At 34.5% G+C, this 21,428-nt stretch overlaps 2 protein-coding genes, 1 long non-coding RNA gene and 1 other non-coding gene across 5 annotated transcripts; 3 read left to right on the top strand and 1 right to left on the bottom strand.

Annotated features, from left to right (window-relative positions):
• The first annotated feature begins 2,189 nt into the window (after positions 1-2,189).
• Positions 2,190-4,050, top strand: LOC103867074 (nuclear transcription factor Y subunit B-1). 2 transcript variants are annotated; one of them, XM_009145104.3, is made up of 7 exons: positions 2,191-2,354; positions 2,427-2,635; positions 2,843-2,972; positions 3,252-3,257; positions 3,365-3,448; positions 3,542-3,603; positions 3,855-4,050. In XM_009145104.3, exons 2-6 carry the CDS (start codon positions 2,433-2,435, stop codon positions 3,548-3,550), a joined length of 432 nt encoding a protein of 143 aa, XP_009143352.1. In that variant the 5' UTR covers positions 2,191-2,354; positions 2,427-2,432; the 3' UTR covers positions 3,551-3,603; positions 3,855-4,050. The 2 variants fall into 2 exon arrangements, with proteins under 2 accessions (XP_009143353.1, XP_009143352.1); XM_009145105.3 differs by lacking the exon at positions 3,252-3,257 and having other exon boundaries at positions 2,190-2,354.
• Positions 4,051-4,362: 312 nt separating this feature from the next.
• Positions 4,363-6,938, bottom strand: LOC103867073. The gene is made up of 3 exons (XR_004458404.1): positions 4,898-6,938; positions 4,751-4,812; positions 4,363-4,643 (listed from the first exon to the last, which is right to left on the bottom strand). It is a non-coding gene; the product is annotated as an uncharacterized LOC103867073 (long non-coding RNA).
• Positions 5,756-5,858, top strand: LOC117134537. The gene has a single exon (XR_004458723.1). It is a non-coding gene; the product is annotated as a U6 spliceosomal RNA (small nuclear RNA).
• A 5,599-nt stretch (positions 6,939-12,537) lies between the features above and the next one.
• Positions 12,538-18,103, top strand: LOC103867071 (inorganic phosphate transporter 1-4). Its single transcript, XM_009145103.3, has 2 exons — positions 12,538-15,541; positions 16,298-18,103. The coding sequence occupies exon 2, from the start codon at positions 16,310-16,312 to the stop codon at positions 17,912-17,914; it is 1,605 nt and encodes a 534-aa protein (XP_009143351.2). The 5' UTR covers positions 12,538-15,541; positions 16,298-16,309; the 3' UTR covers positions 17,915-18,103.
• The last annotated feature ends 3,325 nt before the right edge of the window (positions 18,104-21,428 follow it).

Raw genomic sequence — 21,428 nt, 5'->3', positions numbered from 1 at the left:
ATTTTACAGGTGTTTTAGTTATAGACCCGAATCGACTTAGGTCTGGGAAGAACTGGCCGAACCAAAAAAAAAGTACTTAATTGGATCATTGGATCCGGATCCGGATCCGAAAAGAACCGACCGAATGCCAAGGTCTAACTTCAGTGATGTTTATGCTTCCCATGATACCTAACACGTTAACATAGTTTGAGACTCCTATTAACTGAAACAAGATAGATTACAACAAGGAAAACTCTAAACGATGTTAACAGTTTATATACCACTAGAAAATGGCAACTCTCAAAATTTGTTTTGTTTGTGTATTTTTAGAGGAACAACAAAAAATCTGTATACATTTTTATGTCATATTAAAACAAGAAACCTAGGAGGTTGAAATTAACCCATATAACACTTGAGTATGTCCAGACAAGAGCACAATAAAAGTCAGTAAGCTAAAGGCGACTGCTAAACCCACATACCAGTAGCTATGCAACTCAGTCGTTGGTGATCTTGATGTGAGGGATAACACCTCCACCAGCAATAGTTCATTTGATGAGAGTGATTCTCTTCACTTTCAGATATTTGCTGTCGTCTCCAGCCAACTCAAGAACAACTGCAGTTAAGTATTCGAGAATCGATGACGTGTAGACAGCAACAGTGGCACCAACTCTCCCATATGCTGAAACTCTTGCCTTGAGTTGACGGTGAGTACAACCCCACTGAAAACTGAAATTAAAGAAAAACAAAATCAACATAGAACTTGGAGCACAAAGGCAAGCTTCTCAATTATCAGACAGATATCTTCTAGTACATTTACATCCAAACTACGACAAAAAAAAAACAAAGTGATGTCTCAATACAAGAATTTCTCTGAAAATTGAATCGTATAATAAGCAATAGCAGCAGCTAGTAAGCAAAACAAAGCAGTTTCAAAAGGCACTCAAAATTGCATAAATCATACTCTACAAGAAGTGCATTGTAGAGAAATCAAAGTTTGGTAATGTTGTTATATAACCCTACAGAAAAAAAGCAAGCAAGCAAAAACTATAACTCTTAATTCATAATTTAGAAAAAACTCTTAATGCATAGAAAGAGAGAAACCAAATTTAAAATACTTGTTGGTGCTGAGATTAGTAAATTCCGGTTGTATCATATCCTAGAATAATATCTCTGATCTCCGACTGTGTCAGATCCCATGCGTTCACGTTGTTCTTCTTTGCGTACTCAGAAAGGATGAGATCTCTTAGTACTACCTCCACCGTCATCCACTGGAAATCAGTTAGCGAGGGCCAGATGTGATGCGGCTCAGTGACAACAGACTCGTCTGGCTTCAACAACATCTTAGCCTTGTCATTATCCACATGAAGCGCACGTAGGATCAGAACGAGTCTCGAAAAGGCGGTATACGGAGAAACACTCTCCAACCAATCATCATAGACATTAAACAAAACCATCTGCGATTCCGTCGCCTTCGAAACCACATCACCAAGTTTCTCAATCTTAAGACAAGCGTGGAACGGAAGGTGAAACTCGCTTCCTTTGATAACAATGTTGGGAAAATCCAGCAAGTGAACCTCAAGTAGATCCAACATTCTGTTACGAGTAACAATGATTTGTTTCGGCACCTCTTCAACAGGGAGAGTCCTCACAAGCGCAGCAACCTCTTCAGCAGTTATCCGTTTCGCCACCTGGCCGAGGAGCTTCTGACCGGCCCAAACACTTGCGTGGATAACCTTGAGGAACAGATGTCCAGTTCTTGGATTTAAAATAAAAACTGCACCATTGGTCGGTGTAGCTGGTAAATTTCCCTCAAACAAATCGTGAACTGTGACACGGTAGACATTGGTATCGTCAACAAACCATTTATTTTGACTGGTGAATATTTCGCCATAGTTTTGAAGAGATGATGACGTTGCATCGTTGTTGCTCGACATGGCTAGGGTTTTCAAATCGATCGCGAAGAACTTTAGTGAGGCTAATACTATTTCTTCGGTTGGGTCGCTTCTATTTTTATCTTATAATCAGCCAGAACTAGTATTTATATACAAAACTCGTAGGCGGTGTGCTTAGGCGGTTATTCAAACGGGTTATTGGGCCTTTGGTTATGATAATTGGGCTATAAATTATTTGCCCATAGGCCCGTAGTCATTACATTAATAATAAAGAGAGAAATAAAATTAATGTTCGTTTAGTTAATCTTAATCAACTTGTCTGGGACATAAAAGCTAAAACACACAAGTGAACAACATCTTGTAATAAAAAAAGTTAAATCCACAAGAACATCCATTACAAGAAATCGTGTAAACACAATCTTGTCTTAGAGTCACTGCGAATTGTCTAAAGCCCCTAACGAATCCCAATTCCGAGTTTTTAGGGTTTCTATCTAAATCTTCAATCTTGTTTCCTAATTAGTATCGATGTTTGAATATATTTCTTTCTCACTGCAGAGTAAAATGGCGGATACGCCTTCGAGTCCAGCCGGAGACGGCGGAGAAAGCGGCAGCGGATCGGTTAGGGAGCAGGACCGGTACCTTCCGATAGCTAATATAAGCAGGATCATGAAGAAGGCGTTGCCTCCCAACGGCAAGATCGGGAAAGATGCTAAAGACACTGTTCAGGAATGTGTCTCTGAGTTCATCAGCTTCATCACCAGCGAGTATGTTTTGTTTCTTCTTTTATCAATCTCTTGAGTTTTAGCTTAGTGAAGTCTTTAACTTTTAATCTGAATTCTATCAAAGAAAAGTGTTGGGATCTTATGTTTGATTAGTGTGAAGTGTAATGGTTGGTTTGGTTTGACTGTTATTTGTTTTATATCTAATTTGTGAATATGGAGTTAAATTTTTTTTTGTTTTCTGGTAATCAGGGCAAGTGATAAGTGCCAGAAGGAGAAGAGGAAAACTGTGAATGGTGAGGATTTGTTGTGGGCAATGGCAACGTTGGGGTTTGAGGATTACCTGGAACCCTTGAAGGTATACCTTGCGAGGTACAGGGAGGTAAGTTACATTTTGACCTCTTAACCCCCTCCTTTCTACAGCCTGTTATATAAGTTCAAACCACTTTACTTGTTGTTGTTCGGAACTGACCATGAGAGAAATGCTAGCTACTTCTTAACCCTCTTCTTCTTAGATGCATATTTGCTTGTGGAAAACTTGTGAACAAATATAGACATTTTATTTACTCTTTTTGGGCTTTTAAGTTCTTGTCATGCGAGAGACTGATTAGGTCTTTTCATTTCCATGTGTATGGTTGCTGAAACAATCCTGCTGATGCAGTTGGAGGTAAATAAAATCCCATATGCAACTTTTTTTTATTTATCCCTTCAAGAGAAGTTCCGTTTCAGAGTTGCACATTGGTGTGTTACATACATCTTGTGAAATTATGACAGGGGGATAATAAGGGGTCAGGGAAGAGCGGTGATGGATCTAATAGAGATGCAGCTGCTGGAGGTGTTTCCAATGAAGATATGCCGGTATGGTTTTGAGATTCCAATGTTATAGCCTTTTGTATGTTTTGCTATTTCTGCTCTTAGCTCCTCTGACTTCATAATTTTGATTACGCCTAGAGCTGGTGAAAGAAGTCGCAAGTAAGCTCTCTAGAGATAAAGAACAACGCCAAAATGATCAGGTAATTCCTCTATCTATCACACCGGCTTGTGTATATACCAAATGAAAGAGCATAGTAATATGTATGCATGTAGATTTTATATCCAAACATTTCACGTATTACAGTAAAAAGTATACTATAATAAACTTACCTTGTCATCATGTAGGTTTTATTGTTTTATGAAGTAGTTGTGGCTGAATCTTACCTCTTAACCTTTTCATCTCTTTGACAACGGTTTTGGCTAACGTGGAGTTTCTCTAAAATGTGTGCAGGGAAACTTAGAGATCAGTGTGGTGTTTGACAATAAAGTTAGAGATCCGGTTTTAGTTGGTTGTAGTTGAAGATTTCTCTTATTAGATATGACAACTCTTTGAAAGAAGGAAAAAAAGTTTGTCCACAAGCTCTCTCATCTCTTAGCTTCGTTTATGGATTTCAAAACTTGAATATGAATGGACTCACTTGTGCTTCCAAGTAAGCAAGAGGAGGTTGTAACTTACATTGTCCTCATTAACTTCACGTAGAATGTCGTTTAAATGAAATCCGCTAAGCCGAATTGCTTGCAAGCTCGCCTCTAGTTTATATAACCACTTTCATCTTTATCAAAGTAAGATTAAGCATGTGAACAAAAGGTCTTGTTTCTCTATTTTTGTTTAAATGCACCATCGCTGCTATAAAACTCTCCATATATAGTCTATAGTCCCACTGTTATCTATATCCGCCTGTTTCTAGTCAGATGGAACATGTTTGGAAAGCAAAAGAACACTAACAGAGAACTTCATGAACTGCGATTCGCTTCTTTAGGGTCACTGATCAGCATCTGAGGAACCAAATCTTATGAGCGCTTTTTGATACACTAGGCCATGGTTCTGATACAAAAGTCAAATGTCACCTTTTAAAACTTGCTCAGAGATGCCTTGTTCCGTTTCTGACATTATCATAACAATTCAATCAGTCTCTTAACCATTTGAAAACATGACACAAACTGTTTCTCTCTTACCATCCCACAACGTAGGGACGCCACTTAGTAAGGTCTCCCCCAACAACATGAGTGAATGTTTCTCCTATTATGGGAAGAAATCAGAACATGATCTTAACATTTTACCAAAAAAAAAAAAGAAATCAGAACATGAAGCTGGAGTTAAGACAAGAAAAGAACATGTTTTAATACCTGGTTTAAAGAAGACAGAGAGACCAAAGTCAATAGTCTTGAGTGTTGCTTCTTCAAAACCCCTAACAAACAAGAAAGTCTGAGGCTTAAGTTCTCGCAAAAAAAAAAAAAAAAAAAAAAAAAAAATCCTGTCGAAGAGCTCTCCACCTGCACAAATCTCCATCACGACATGAATAGCTACTGCGTCTTCATACGCACCAACGATCTGAATCACGTTAGGGTGCTCAGACAAGTGATGCACTATCTGAATCTCTCTTCTTACATCTTCAACGTCAACAGGGGTCGTCAGTTTCCTCTTAGCGATCGTTTTGCAAGCGACCTCTTGACCTGACTTCTTCTCCACGCAAAGAAATCTTGTCCCGAATCGTCCTTGACCTAACTTCCTCCCCCATCCGTTTCATGTGCGCCTTTTTCTTCGGCTTGGGACTCACGTCGTTGTTATTTCTCTCTAGGATACTTTTAGGTGCTTCTTCCTCATCCATTTTCACCGGAGGAGGTGGTGCGCTAGGTGTTGGTACTGCTGGTGGAGCTGGATCCAAGGCGGAGGAAGCGTCTTCATTGCGGCCGTTAACGCTCTTCTTCGTGATGTTCTCATCCCTGTTGCCTGTTAATTAAATCTATTAGCGTTTAGCTTCGGACCCACGCATGTGTTCCCCATTCAAATGTATTAAACCTAAATAAAAAAACCCTAATTATTAATTTCCTTGTCTCTGTTTCTGTATCTCTCTCAAAGCTTCTGATCGTTGTTTCTCTCCGACACCGAAACACACGAACTACTCAATAGCGACGTTACTGTTAACAAATCCAGCAACACCGAAACGTGAGATGACTACAAGACCCGGGTTGGTCCTAGCTTTTGCAGCTTCCTTTCTTGCGCCGGAAGCTAAGGTTTCTAGAAACCCTATGTAATATCTTAGGTTTTGCTTCCAAGTAAATCTCATGAGCTGATGCTGATGCTGATCAGAGGAGGAGGAGAAGAAGAGGAAATGAGAGAATAAGGAGGGTGTTCCTTCGAGGACATCCGATAAAATTGAAACTATATAGAGAAGGTTAGCATGGCCCCTGCCGAAGGATGACATGCACAAATCAAGAAATGGTCCAAATTTTTTAGTTGATTCAAAAAAAAAGAGGGTGATGATGAACAAATTAGTGGTCGTAGTATGGCCATCTGGCATGAGCCGATAACGAGATGCCGTGGGTGCTGAGGAAATATATTCAGACATTATTAGTTTGGACCTTTTTCTTTTATGAAGGTCTGGATTTGTTTCTTCTAATTCAGCCTTGACAGCACGTTAGTTACATTCCAGTTTAGCGTGACCGAACTAGATTTTAGATACAGATGTTCTGTATAGTGTTACCATTGGTTTTCCATTTGTTTCATTCATGTTTTCTGATAATGCAGAGAATATTTGGATATATTTCAAATTTTATTATTATTTATTAATAGGATAATTACTTCTATTGTTTTAAGATTTAAATGGTTTTTCCTATATTCAAATATTCTCTGCATCATTTTCTAATTGTGTAACATAATTATGCAAATTATCCCAGTGCTACATGAAGTTGGAGAAGATGCCTGACTCTTCAATTTGAAATATTCACCCCCAATTATTGTTCCAACTGTCACATTGTAAAAGCATTGGTTTATAATTTATTTCTTCTCTTAATTCCACTAGGAAAAGAGCCCGTGCGATATCGCACGGAAACTCATTTTATAAAGAATATATTATAATCTATAATTTATAATTTTATATGCCTGATAAAAAAATTAAATCATATAAATAATTAAATTTAATTTTGATGATTAAAATATGATTTACAAAGTATTCAAATATATATATATATATATATATATATATATATATATTTTATAAACCTTAATGTTTCCTTTAATTTTTTATCAAAACACATATTGCATACAATTGTGTCTTCATCCTTTTTAAGTTTTTTCATACATTTTTCACATGATAGTTATCCTCAACCATTTTTTGAACAAAATGCAATTTTTTTTTGCATGATATATAATTTTTTTTCCTATTTAATACATAATATTAAAATTATTAGTTTATAATTTTAAACAATTATAATTTATATGTTGGTAATTGTTATTTTCTATATTTATCTACCTGCTTTATTTATTGAAATGAATATTCAGAAAATTGAATATTGTAATAAATATATGTTGATTTACGTTAATATGACCCGTCTCATTTATAATATTTTTTTTTAATTTTTGGAGAGTTCTTATAAAATACCAACACTTATTATATAAACTAACACATTACTTAAATAAAACCAATATTTTTTAAAGCAATCCCACTTTGAGATGAAAAGACACCTTGTTTAGATGAAAAGTTGCAACTTTGACATTATTTTTTTCACCATTTTATTATTAGTAGATCAGTGAAAATTTGATTTGAAAAATGCATGGGGAGAGACTATTTATAGATTTTTTAAAGCCTATTTGAATAGTCACAACCCTTCAATATGAATAGTCACATTCTTCTAATACTCACAATTTTTCACTTTTTAAAAGATACTAGTGAATAGTCACAACTTTTAGACTATTTTTAAAAGGACACAACCTTACAACATATAACTTTTAGAAAAGACACAACCCTCTACACATATTTTTCAAAAGACAACCTTTCAACATAATTGAAGTTCACAACCTTCGGAATTAATTAGAAAAGACACAACCTTACAACATAGAACTTTTAGAAAAGACACAACCCTTTACACTATTTTTTCAAAAGACACAACTTTTCAACATAAGTGGATTCACAACCTTAGAAATTAATTGGAAAAGACACAACCTTCCAACATAGAACTTTTAGAAAAGACACAACCCTTTACACTTCTTTTTCAAAAGACACAACCTTTCAACATTAAGTGGACTCACAACCTTTGGAATTAATTGGGATTGCTATTATTAGTAGATATACGTTGACTAGTAAGATTAAAATTCTCAAAAAGTTAATGTTGTTATAAATTCGATTGTGTTGCACTACCATTAGCATGATTACTTAGATGAAGACTAAAAATGCCTTTTTACTGTGAACCCACGTTCATAGTATAATATTAAACATGATAAAAAGAAATTTCAACAAGAGTATGAATAAAGGTTCAAGGAAAGTAATATATTCCATGCCTTTTCACTTAGCTGTAATAACATGTCTTCTATAAATAAAATGTAAAATTAACAAGACAATGATATGTTGGAAAGAATCATGAAGCCTCCACTTTCACTTTTTTGTTAAACGAACCTTCCCTTTAAACAATGGCCTTTGTTATTGGAAGGTCCACTAATAACAAAATATAAATATATAATAAAAAACATAGTTGGGCTTTTTCTTTATTCCCCTACAATCACATGGAAACCAACATGAGTGGGTTTCGGACTTAGGAATCATGGGAGCTAACAATCATATTTGATACCGAGTTTCAGTGGTGGTAACATTTACATTTAACCATGCCTTATATATTGTGTGATATTGACAACGTATTACGACATACGTGGGATAATATTTTTAAATTAAAAAAATTTAAATAATTTTTAAGTATATTATATTAATGAATTTATTAAAACGTTTTTAAGTATGCAAAATTTTACATATACAATCTTTGTTGCTGAAAACATATATTGGTAAGGGGGAAGTGATATATTATCAAAAAAATTATATGATCGAGTTTCGACAAATATTCCTGTGTCTCGTCAAATTAAAGAACTATACTTAAAATATAGTGTTCTTTATATATTTTGTGTTTATATTCTATAGTAGTTGTATTATATATGATGTTTATACTACAATATTTGCAAGGATTTCAACCACGAACTACTTGTTACCACTTAACAACAGAGAGATCCTGCTCGGCCTCTCGTCTTCATAGCATAACTGTTTGCTATTTACAAGATTTGGAGAAAGAGAAACCATCAAACATCTATAACTCCATCTCCTATCCTACTCAAACTGTGAGATTCCTGATGACAGGTTGGTCCGAAATCAAATTCAAGCACCTGGTACACAAGACGTAACAATGGTAGCTAAAAATTACTGTTTTGGTTAAGAAAATCTATAGACTGAAGATTTTCGTCTACATGATAGTACGCAGTCGTCATATATTATTATTAATAATAGTTTTTGGTTATCACATTTTCCCTTGGTGTTCACTATCAGTATAATTCAACTAACTAGATAACAATAATGTTGAATTAATAGGCAAACTTGGATCCCTATATTTGGTCAGGTTCTATTAAACTATAGGTGGGTGTAATTTTCACCCCCTCTTTTGTGGACTTTTGATGGTTTGTTTGTCCTTCCTCATTTTGGAGTGTGCAACTGTAGTTTAGCGTATATTTTTTTTCTTGTAATCTGTTTAGTATAATTTTTCAGTCAATAAGAACTGTTTCTTCCAATTTATATATAAAATCATTTAACAAAATAGAAAATAGTATATGTATGCCATTTCTTATTCAATAAAACTATATAGGTAGTTTTCATTTCAGTAGTAGTACTATTTTGGGATACTTCCCCCCAAAAAAACGTATAAACGTTGCAGAATTAAGAGGCCGAATAACTTTTGTTACGTGAAAATCCGACTCCGTTACCTTTTTGATGCCACGAACGGTCGAAGAAGAGAGGCAACTTTGAGTTTAAGTAAAAAGCAAGATTCTATACGCTACAAAGTTGGGGTGTGTGAACTATCAACGCTTTTAGCCAACCTCATACATGAGCGAATAAGCATTATAGCCTTATAGGTAACACTTAAGTATTATTTTTGTTGAAAATGGCGAACAATAATTCCCAGCCATAGATTGTCAACTTTTCCATCTCTATCTGTCCTTTTCGTGACCTTAAATTTTCACACAATGATTTCTCTGCATTTGCTTAGTACTTACCGAAAACTTTGAATTTCAAATTTCTTTTTTTCTTATTTCATTTGAATTCCTAAAGTTTTTTTGGTACAATGAATTCCTAAAGTTGAACGTTAGGAAGAACTTTTTGTAATGGGTAAAGTTTTATAGCATGTTTGAGCAAAGAGACCATTATTCTTCGCACATATGTATAGCTACCGATTACGGTGACGTTTCACAGCCCATACTGAATCATAATGCAAGTTGGACAAGCCGAACATGATAGGCTAAATCAAGGATTTGGCTCGGCGTCACTGCATGGCCATCGATCCCCTTGGTGAGGTTAGAGCTTTTGTCACTCGAAAAGAAAAAAGTTTTTAAGTTTATCAAAAATCGTTTAAAATCTCAACTAAACTGATTATATGTTAGGCGTTGGGATGCCTTCCCTTTACACAGTTTAACACAAGTTGTATAGAATATCAAGAATCCTTCGAAAATCGGCTTGATATTTTTTTTTGGCATTCTCCAGAGCTAAATATCTTTTGAGTCGACATTTTACCAACTAATTATAATTATTTTCTTGAGGTTTTGTCATCAGTGATTCACAATGTCTCCAAAACCAAAATATTTTTGTTTGGACGTTAAAAAGATAATTAGTTTAGGATCATTGTTCAAATATAATTATTGTCCGCGTGGACAGTAAAACAAATAAGAATACTACTATTGTTATTAATCTCACCCCATGGCTCTCACCACATGCACGCATCCACCTTCCGTCTTAATTTATTGGGCCAAAAAGAGTTGACCATTTTTCCGTCCACTCTATTATTGCTGACGTAATCATTTATGAAAATTGAAAGAATTAAAAGACGGAAAGAAAATGATCAGCAATTTTTGGTGTGGACTGGATATTATATTTTCTTCTTCTTATCGTTACTTTTATCAGTTTCTTCTTGTCTCGTTTTCTAATTTCTACAGTAATTAAGATTCTATTACAAGATTCTCTGAGAAAAGAAAAGTCTAAGTTCTTTATAAAAGCAAAAGACAATTAATGGTTTAACTTTTATTTGATTGGTTAGTGTAACAATCGGAAGAATGAATTGCAGCAAGTATGAAGGTGCAATGAAAATTTGGTTCGCACCCATGAACTAGGGATAGAGCATGACAGTGATCTCCAAGGTGCGGATTGAAAGAATTTTACGGAAACGAATTTGCACTTACTGGATCATTTCTCTTGTTCGAAGAGTATCATACATTTTCATTTACCGGTGGGTTCACCGGGACCATCATTATCATCATTTGCCTCTTTTTTAAGGAGTGATCTCCCTCCAATCCTATGGAGGTGTTTATCCATATCTATAACCATCTTGCTATCTTGTGGAGCGGTCCGTTTGGGGCCTGAAGATGCAGCAGGATTCGTTTCGACGAGTTTCCGAGATGCGGATTGGATGTTAACGTCACAATTTAAGGTGACTATCTCTTCGCTGTCTGACCATGCCGGGAAGGCTACACTGACGCATTCAAACACTGTCTTGAGTTCGCTGTCATCTTCTTCTTTTGAAGACCTATCTTTGTTATCTTATGTTGTTGTAGTTGATGTTTTCAATCAAAGAGGATGGACAATTCCCTCTATCATTTGTAATCAAGCAAGTTGAAGTTAATGAAAAAGTTGTGTTTCAAAAAAAAAAAAAAGAGCATGACAGTGAATATTTAAGCTTTAAGACAAAGATACATATTTTGTAACAATTCTTTGACTGAAATAAATTTTACATTCTTTCAATTCTTTTTTGTAAAAATGAAGTTTAATTAAAAATTTAAAATCAATATTAACGTTAACAGTTTCTAAGTGTTTTTTCTACTTATTTTGATGAATTTCAAAAGTTTGTGTGGTTGTATCAGTTACTGAAAATAGGCAATTCATGTAGTTTATAAACCTTATAAATATGTCAAAACATTTTAAACTATACTTTAAAATTCAGTAATAAACCAGACTGTGGAAATAAAATAAAAGAGTAATAGACCATCTTGATGTTAACTCACCAAGTCTAGATTGTCTTTTTCTTTTTTTTGTTTCTAGCAACTCTTTATTACAGAATTTACAATGAAAATCATTGATTGGCTTAGACGGTCTATCCAACCGTATATATAGGAGAAAATGGAGTCCTGGACTATGAGTCCATCACTCAAATAGACATCAATTCAAAATATCTTGTTTTTCTATGTGAATCAAACATTAGATACACCAAAGCCACAACTGTGGTTAGAACTTCATATATCATTGTGAAGAGTTTTATTGTGGTTAGAACTTCATATATCATTGTGAAGAGTTTTAGTAAATTAATTGTAGTATTCGTTTTCTCTTCTAATAATGGTCTGCATGTGTGGATGCAGAAAATTTAATACTTAACTAGATTTTGACCCGCGCTTAGATAGCGCGGGTTTATTTTTGAAATTAAATAAATTCTTCTTATATAAGAGATAATGTATAGGTTTGAGTACATTTACCCGAGTGCACTGAACCGTACCAAACTGAGAAAAAAACTCAAAATTAAGCTGAATTTCATAAATAATCGAGCATAGAAAAAATAGAAACCAAAGTAAGGACCAAATGAGTACTTAAAATTTTAAAATACAAATTATATACCTATTAAACATAACTAAACTATTAAAAGTTTATACTATTAATAGAATTATATGTGGTAATGATCACATTTGAATAATCTATCATATATTCATATAGGATTTATTGTTAGAGCAATTATATAATAGATTATGAGAAAATAATAAATGAATTCATTTAAATTATGTAAAGTATTTATATAGTTAGAGAAATATAAGTTAAGACCAAATAAATAGTTAAGTCTAATGAAATGGTCCAACAACCTTGTTTAATTAGATTTTTTAGGAGTAGTATAGATCGAACTCTGTTATTAGATTAAAAAATATCTAACAGACATATAATTGACGTGACAATTTGATTAGTCGATTAAACCTTGCGTAAATTGTAGAGGATCCGTCCAATGTGAACGATGGAAAGTGGACATTAGAGTCAGCTTCAGAAGCAATAACAATTCAACACATGGACGTAAGATTTCAATACCAAAAACATCAACATTTAATTAGTCAACTCTGATATGGATAGAGTCAAGCAATCAAATTTATTTTTTTCGTTTGTTGGTACTGCTAACGTTTTAGGCGGGAAGAAAAAGAAGGAGACAATAGTATTGTCGGGTCCTATTGATTTATCATACAGAAAATCACATGAACTGAAATAAACAATTGCCTTATTTATCATACACAATACCGAAGATAGTTTGTATTCAATTCCTTTATTTCTTTTGTGGGAAGAATTGATTGATTGTTAATTTACCGTGGGTTTACCGGGATATCTCCATGATCTCTAGCATCCTTCTCTTCGGAGAAGGAACTGTATTACCTTCAATCTCATTTATCAGAAATGTTTCCCCTCCAAACTTTAAATGGAAGTGTAAGTCTATATCTATAACTGGTTTTCTATTTTGTGAGATATAGCGGATTTAGTTTTGACAATATTCCAAAATGTGGATTGGGTGTTAACGTTACGTACATTTCAAAGTGACTATGTACATCAAACATTCATTTTTTTATTACAAAAAAAAATCATTTTCGCTCGTCTTTAATGAACAGTACTCAATGTAATCAACTGGTGTAAATTTAGTATGTTGTCGCCGTATGTCTTTAATAGAGCCCAGTGTTACAAACACGTTACGAAGTCGGTCGATAATAAGCCAATTTCTAGTTCTCGAAACCACACGCATTTTCTTCTAAAGTTTGCAGTCATATTTCCTATAAGTCGAAAGAAACGGTATTGATAAGGAAAACAATAAATGATGCAAAGTATGTATTTCAAATTTATCGTCAATCATAAATGAAAAAATTGTGTATATATATACATCTCCACCATAAAATTCTTTCACACATCACCATAAAATTCTTTCACGTGAAAGACATACATATATAGAGAGAGCATTACTATAGTGTTATACTTATTGTATAAATCATTTTTAAAAAACAAGGGTCATTACTGTATAACACATTACATAAGAATATATGGAAATTAAGACCCCATGAAAAAAACTTGCTGGGTCACGGAAGAGAAAGAAGATTGCTGGGCTTAAAGCAACTAAGCAATATACACTGGAGAAGCATTAAAGTCTCTTACTGACCATTCCACAAGTCATGAGCCTTACTCACACCCTACAATAGGGTGTTATTCCCATACGGCCATTAATTACACTATAAAATAAATAAATACCATTGACATTGTAGTCTAGGTCTCTGGATATACATATCATGCAGTTATTATTCGCCTGAAAAAAGTCCCTACATATCAAAAATCACTAAGGAAATTTGGGAGTTTATTAGAGAGAAAAAAACTACTATGTGACTGGGTTGATGCAGTGTGGTTTAAGTATTTAACTCCAAGATACTCATTTATCTTATGGATGGCAATGAAGGGAAGACTAGCAACAGGAGATAAGATAAGAATTTGGAAGAGTAATACAAATGAAACGTGTGTCCTGTGCAATGAGCATTGGAAACTCTTGAGCATTTGTTCTTTGAATGTAGTTATTCTGCTCAGATATAGGAGGTACTAATGAAGGGTATCTTAAAGGATCAATACACGGTGAGATGGGTAGCTATATTGAGGCTCTTGAGAGATTCGACAAGATGTAAGATGCAATTATTCCTCATCAAGTATATGCTTCAAGCAGCCGTCTACATGATATGGAGAGAGCGTAATAGAAGAAGACATGGCGAGGCAAATGCTCCAGCAGCGCTATTGATAAAACTTCTTGACAAAAATACGAGGAACAAACTCACATTGATACGGATGAAAGGAGATAATAAATTTAGGAAAGGGATGCAATTCAGGTTTTACACAAGATAGAAATACTTTGAGTTTGGTTGAGTAATCATGGGGGAAGGGTTAGAGCTTAAGTACATAGTTTTTTGGTAAAAGAAACACTATAATGTAAAAAAAAATTTTCTTTTGAATTAAATTTAACATTCAATTCAAAAAATAAATCACTGAACAAAATTAAAATAAGTGTTTGCTGTATTGTCAAGAAAATCTGCTTGTTGCATCAAACTTGATTTCTTCTTCTAAATTATCTTGTTCACGTCCCTAAGTTTATTCTTATTTAATTTTCTAGTTATTATTAAAAATTTATAAGGTAGTGTGTCATGAAATTCTTAATATTTTTAATTAATGATTGTCTCGAATTAGACAACATAGTGTAGTTTTTTAATAAGTAATCAAAGTTTGACCACACTGCTAATTGAATTCATTTTTTATAAATATTTATTTTGTTTTTACATCTATTTTGACTATATCAGGATTTAAAACTTATATCTGCCTCAATAACATGCCAGGGAATAGGCATCTAGTGACTGTATTGAATGGTGAAGTCCCAATATTTTAAAAGCTCCGTAAATGTAAACACAATTCATGGTCAACTACAAGTACAAAAACAAGAACTTTTTATTATAGTGAAATAGCTGTTTTAGATAATAAAAAGAATAATTACAGCAAACAGAAGCATCCTGTCCTAATAATACCTAAACGAAGTAAAATAAAAAGTTGTAACAAAAAGAGAGGAAACATATTAAAGACAACAAAAACGGCGTCGTTGGAGGGGAATATACCGAAACAGAAAATGGAATATGTCATTGGAGTTGCTTATAAAAGCTCGTTTCAAAACGCTTACAATTTGTCCTTGTTATCAATAGCTTTAACGCTCATTTCACTTCCTCTGCCTCTCTCTCTCTCTCTCTCTCTACATTTCCCCCCAGAAATTAATGATCATTTCTCTCTGCACTCTTCTGACATATACCTTAAACACTTGATCAGATTAGTTCTAACACACGTAAAAAGAAGATTGTTGTATATTCATGTAAGTCTTTCTTTTCATTTGTGTTTTTGGATGTTTATATATAATTTGGTAACTGTCTGGATGCAAAATGATGTTAGTTAGGAGTTAGGACGATATCGAATTGTGTTCTCCAATTTTCTTGGATCATTAATTAGGATTATTCATCATGAAAACGTATTTGTCTGATCTTATCTTTCCCTGAATAGAAGACATCTGTCTGTTGAGTGCATGGATCCAATTATTCACAAACAAATTAGTAACGAAAATCATGTTACTATAATAAAAAAAGAAAAGAAAAATATAATATCTTCAATAAGTGTCTTCAATAAGAGGGAATACTATATTTAGTTTGATGACCAAGTGTGTCCGCAACTAAGACAAACCAACTTGCTGTCTTACTCTCGCACAAGTGTTGGTAACTTGGTATCGTGTCACAAGTCAACCTTTGTGGGTAACTATAGACTAAAGACAGAATAGTAATCGTTGAAAATTCAAATAAATATATGGATCTCCCATTTCCTCGTTTACTTTTAAATAATTGGTCACGTCGGCCTAAAGAAACCAAAACTAAAGGAAATTATTTTAATTACTTTTTCGGAAAATTTTAGTCGAAAAATTAGGAATCAATTATTTGAATACATAATTATTTTTATGTGTGTAATATGGCTTAACAAAATCGCTAAAAACTCTTTACTCGACTTTTATCATCAATTCATCTTCTTATATGAATCATTGTTACTCAACGTTGCTAATATTGAGTTATTAATGACATTACAGAGGTGAACAAGAATGGCAGGGGATCAGTTAAAAGTGTTGAATGCACTCGATGTAGCGAAGACGCAATGGTACCATTTTACAGCCATCATAATCGCCGGAATGGGATTCTTCACCGACGCTTACGATCTCTTCTGCATCTCTCTTGTCACCAAGCTCCTTGGCCGCATTTACTACCACGTCCCAGGCTCCGCAAAGCCCGGGACTCTCCCTCCCAATGTTGCTGCTGCCGTCAACGGCGTTGCCTTCTGTGGAACCCTAGCCGGTCAGCTCTTTTTCGGGTGGCTTGGTGATAAGCTCGGGAGGAAGAAAGTATATGGAATGACGTTGATGGTCATGGTCCTTTGCTCTGTCGCCTCTGGTCTCTCTTTCGGACACGAGCCAAAAGCCGTGATGGCCACGCTATGTTTCTTTAGGTTTTGGCTAGGGTTTGGGATTGGTGGTGACTATCCTTTGTCCGCAACAATCATGTCTGAATACGCTAACAAAAAAACTCGTGGCGCGTTTGTTTCTGCCGTTTTCGCTATGCAAGGGTTTGGGATCATGGCTGGTGGCATCTTTGCTATAATTATCTCCTCTGCTTTTGAAGCTAAGTTCCCTGCCCCGGCCTATGCGGAAGATGCCTTGAGATCCACGATTCCTCAAGCAGATTTAGTATGGCGTATAATCTTGATGGTTGGTGCTATCCCTGCGGCCATGACGTATTACTCAAGGTCCAAGATGCCTGAAACCGCAAGATACACAGCTTTGGTTGCTAAGGACGCAAAGCTGGCTGCTTCAGACATGTCTAGGGTTCTGCAAGTGGAGATAGAGGCAGAACAGGAGAAAGTGGAAGAGATCTCAAGTAATAAGTCCAAAGCCTTTTCCTTGTTTTCCAAGGAATTTATGAAACGCCATGGGCTTCATTTGCTAGGTACTACATCCACCTGGTTCCTTCTCGACATCGCTTTCTACAGTCAAAACCTTTTCCAGAAGGATATTTTCAGCGCAATAGGGTGGATACCTCCGGCTCAAACCATGAACGCGATTCAAGAAGTTTTCAAGATTGCACGCGCGCAAACTCTCATTGCCTTGTGTAGCACGGTACCTGGTTACTGGTTCACAGTTGCTTTTATAGACGTCATTGGAAGGTTTGCGATTCAGATGATGGGATTCTTCTTCATGACGGTGTTTATGTTTGCTTTGGCTATTCCGTACAACCACTGGACTCACAAGGAGAACCGAATTGGATTCGTTATCATGTACTCTTTGACGTTCTTTTTTGCTAACTTTGGACCCAATGCTACAACCTTCGTTGTACCGGCGGAGATCTTCCCAGCCAGGTTCAGATCTACCTGCCATGGTATCTCTGCTGCATCAGGAAAGTTAGGTGCCATGGTTGGTGCCTTTGGATTCTTGTACTTGGCTCAAAGCCCTGACAAGAACAAGACAGACGCAGGATATCCTCCAGGGATTGGAGTCAGAAACTCGCTTCTCGTGTTAGGTGTTGTTAACTTCTTGGGCATCCTCTTCACTTTCTTGGTGCCTGAATCTAAAGGGAAGTCGCTCGAGGAAATGTCCGGTGAAAATGAAGACAATGAGAACACAACAAGTGATAGTAGAACGGTCCCCATTGTGTAGTTTGATTTAATAAGTCTTTTTGTTTCTATCAACTTAAGTTGTTCTTCGTTTGATATTTTGATATTTTGATGTTTGATATTTTGATGTTCTAACGCTATTGAAATCAAAATGTTTGTGTATCGATTTTAAAAAGAAATGTTCTTCTTCATTGTTTTTTTATTAATGCAACAAGTGAGGTAGTTACTGAAATCCAGTGCCGAATAATAATTACTGAATTAGTAGTTAAATATCTGAATGGTGAATTGATTGTTACAAACCTAAGATTTATGAGTTACACATGGTCAATAAATTTTAATAATCCTTTCGGATTTTACATATGGATGAATGGAGTAGCATAGATTGATGGACTAGGCATAAATTCAAAATATCTTGTATATATTTTTCTACATGAATCAAACATTAATGATAAGATAACGCCGGAGCCACAACTTCTTGTGGTCCTCAATCTATTTATCAAGCTTTTCCTCTTAGGGGGATGCTCTAATTTGTACTCATATACTTTAATAAAGTCTAAACGTTTCAAAATCAACTCCAAAAAACTGGTTATAATCTCATGATGTGAAGGGTACTAGGATTGTATTCGTTTTCTCTTGCTATTAATGGTCTCCATGTGTGGATGCAGAGGATTAAACGCTTCATCTAACATCATTATTCGTTTTCGCTTGCTATTAGTGGTCTCCATGTGTGGATGCAGAGGATTAAATGCTTCATCTAACAGACATATAATTTACATAATAATCGTGTGATTAATTGATTAGACCTTCCGTAACTAGAAAAAGGATCCGTCCAATGTGAACGATGGAATTATGGACAGAGAAGTCACCTTTACAAGCAATAACAGACATAAGCTACTCTGTCTCCTCACTTGGCAATGTGTGATCTACCTCATCTGGACTGAGAGAAACAACCGCCTCCACCGCAATACATTCCGATCACCGGACTCAATCTCTTCTCTGGTCATCTCTACCATCAGAACAAAAATTGCCTCCATCAGATTATCCTCACCACCTCTCTCATCAGCGCTCTTCAATATTTGGATGTCTTCACCATGAAGAACTCCCTCTTTCAGCATTCCGGGCTCAGGTTCGCACTTCATCTCTCTCAGCTGGTCTCGCCGAATCTCTGCATGACTCATAACGAAGATGTATCGACAATTCCCCTCTTTCTCGACTGGTTTCTTAAAATGGGCCTCCTAAAAGGATTTCTTTTTGTTGTCTTTAACTAATGGGCTAGACCCAAGAAACAAATGCCTGGCTGGGCTGTAGTCTTTATGTACGTTTTCTCTTTTAAGTTAATAGCAAGCCCTTTATCAAAAAAAAAAAAAACATTTCAACACATCGACGTAATATGTCATACCAAAGACATCAACATTTAATTAGTCAACTCTGATATGGATAGAGTCAAGCCATCAATTTTAATATATTTTGTTTGTTGGTACTACTTGCTAACGTCTAGGCAGGAAGAAAATAAAAGAATACAATAATTTATAAACAGTTTTTTGAAACCAAGTTTCTAAAATATACTAATAATTTATAAGTAAGTAACGAGGAAATCAAAACATTTTTACTATTCTCAAAAAAAATCGCTTTGGGATCGTAATCATCGGTCGAACACAGGAACCCATAATCCATCATATCATCTAAAAATAAATATCGTTTTTGCACCATGCGAAGAACGTAAGGCCTTGAAATCTTGTGTTTTTACAACAAAAGTCATCATGAATTGAAGGAATAACATCTTGAAATGTCATGAAAATTGAATGATAGTTGAGCAATCAGGTTGACAATTTTCCATCTGTAGAAGCTTGGAAATATGTAGCTCGTAAGTCTGTAGCTAATTTCATGTGCTTATGTGATTTTTTCAACGTAGCATACGTACTATATTAGTTGTAAATTTGTTTACCATTTTATGCGTTTTGCTATGTAATCGAAACGGTTTAGCAGCAGATAGATATGCATTATTATTCCAATATGTTTTTAGTGTACCATAAACCAGCATTTTTATGGATCAAACATTTCAGTTTTGGGTCTTCTTTAATAAAATAGATTATGAAATCAACTGGTGTAGATTTCATAATGTTTTCGCCAAATGAAAAGAAATTGTGATTGTATAACTCCATCACGAAATTATTTCACGTGAAAGACATGTATATAGACTATAGAGCATTACTAAATACTCTCTCTGTTCCTTAAAATTACATATTCTAAATTTTTCACACATTTTAATAAAACATATTAAATTTATATATTTTTTTGTGTTTATCTTTTTTCATAATTTTAAACCAATAAAAATTCAACTAGTGCAATTAAGTTTTTTGAAGTTTGCAATTAATTAATAAAATATGTATTGAAAATGTAAAAAATAGATTTTTTTGAAACAAGATTTTTCTCTATAATATGTAATTTTAGGGAACGGAGGGAGTAGTATTATTGTATTTTTTTTAACACCATTGAATTATTTTATAAATCATTAAAAACGAGGGTCATTATTGTATAAAATATTACTACATAATAATAATAGATGGAAATTAAGATGCCATGAAAAAAAAACTTGTTGGGTCACGGAAGAGAAAGAAGGTAGCTTGCTGGGCTAAAACAACTAAGCAAGATACACTTGTATTTCTGGAAATGCATTAAAGTCTCTTACTTGTCAGATACGAAACATACCATTCCACAAGTGATGAGCCTTACAATAGGTGTTATTCCCATACGGCCTGGCCATACCCAAATAAGTACAGTTGACATTGTAGTATGTACTCTGTAGATATAGATATCATGCAGTTACTCTTCTTTCACTTTAAAAAAGTTTTGTACATATCAAAAATCACTAATTTTTTTTTAAAAATTGTTAAAATAACTTTTTGCCGTAAAATAACTGCTTGTTGTATCAATGTTGATTTCTTCGTCTAAATACTTTTGTTCACGTCCCTAAGTTTATTTTTATTCAAATTAAAAGTTATTATTACAACTTTATAAGATAGTGTGTCATCAAATTCTAATATTTTAAAATTAAATGATTGTCTCGAATTAGGCAAACATAGTGTAGTTTTTTATAAGTAACCAAAGTCTGACCACACTGCTAAATGCTAACTGAATTCATTTTGTTAGAATTTTTTAAGAGAAATTTACTCTCAGAGACACATTCCAAGTTATGAATTACTCTCATAGACACTTTGGCCCAAGTAGACACTTTCTCTTAGTAAATTGTCATAACTACCCCTTATCTATGTAAAGAATAACTATTGGATAAGTGTCTAACTAGATCGTAAACCAAGAAACTGAACCAACCGATTTTCTCATTTTCATTATAACGATTAGAAAACTAGTGAGGAAAATAAAAAATTTCGAAATATAATAAAATCTTTTTCACTTTTGTAAGACAGATCCCCTTTTCAAAATCGATTACCCCCAGATATGAACCCTAATTTTGGCTCTTTACCAACTTCTACTAAAACTACAGATCGATCCGAACCCTAATCCACTTTCTCAAATTCGACATCTCCATCACTTTGTTG

The sequence above is a fragment of the Brassica rapa genome, chromosome A05 (genome assembly GCF_000309985.2).
Source record: "Brassica rapa cultivar Chiifu-401-42 chromosome A05, CAAS_Brap_v3.01, whole genome shotgun sequence".
NCBI classification, from domain to species: Eukaryota; Viridiplantae; Streptophyta; class Magnoliopsida; order Brassicales; family Brassicaceae; genus Brassica; species Brassica rapa.
This window is presented reverse-complemented; position numbering and strand designations above follow the sequence as displayed.

Excerpts from the sequence above, each read along its gene's own strand:
- LOC103867071 (XM_009145103.3), top strand. The coding sequence starts at position 16,310 with ATGGCAGGGGATCAGTTAAAAGTGTTGAATGCACTCGATGTAGCGAAG.
- LOC103867074 (XM_009145104.3), top strand. The coding sequence starts at position 2,433 with ATGGCGGATACGCCTTCGAGTCCAGCCGGAGACGGCGGAGAAAGCGGC. Across the intron at positions 2,636-2,842 it reads ATCAGCTTCATCACCAGCGA|GGCAAGTGATAAGTGCCAGA; the intron begins GTATGTTTTGTT and ends TCTGGTAATCAG.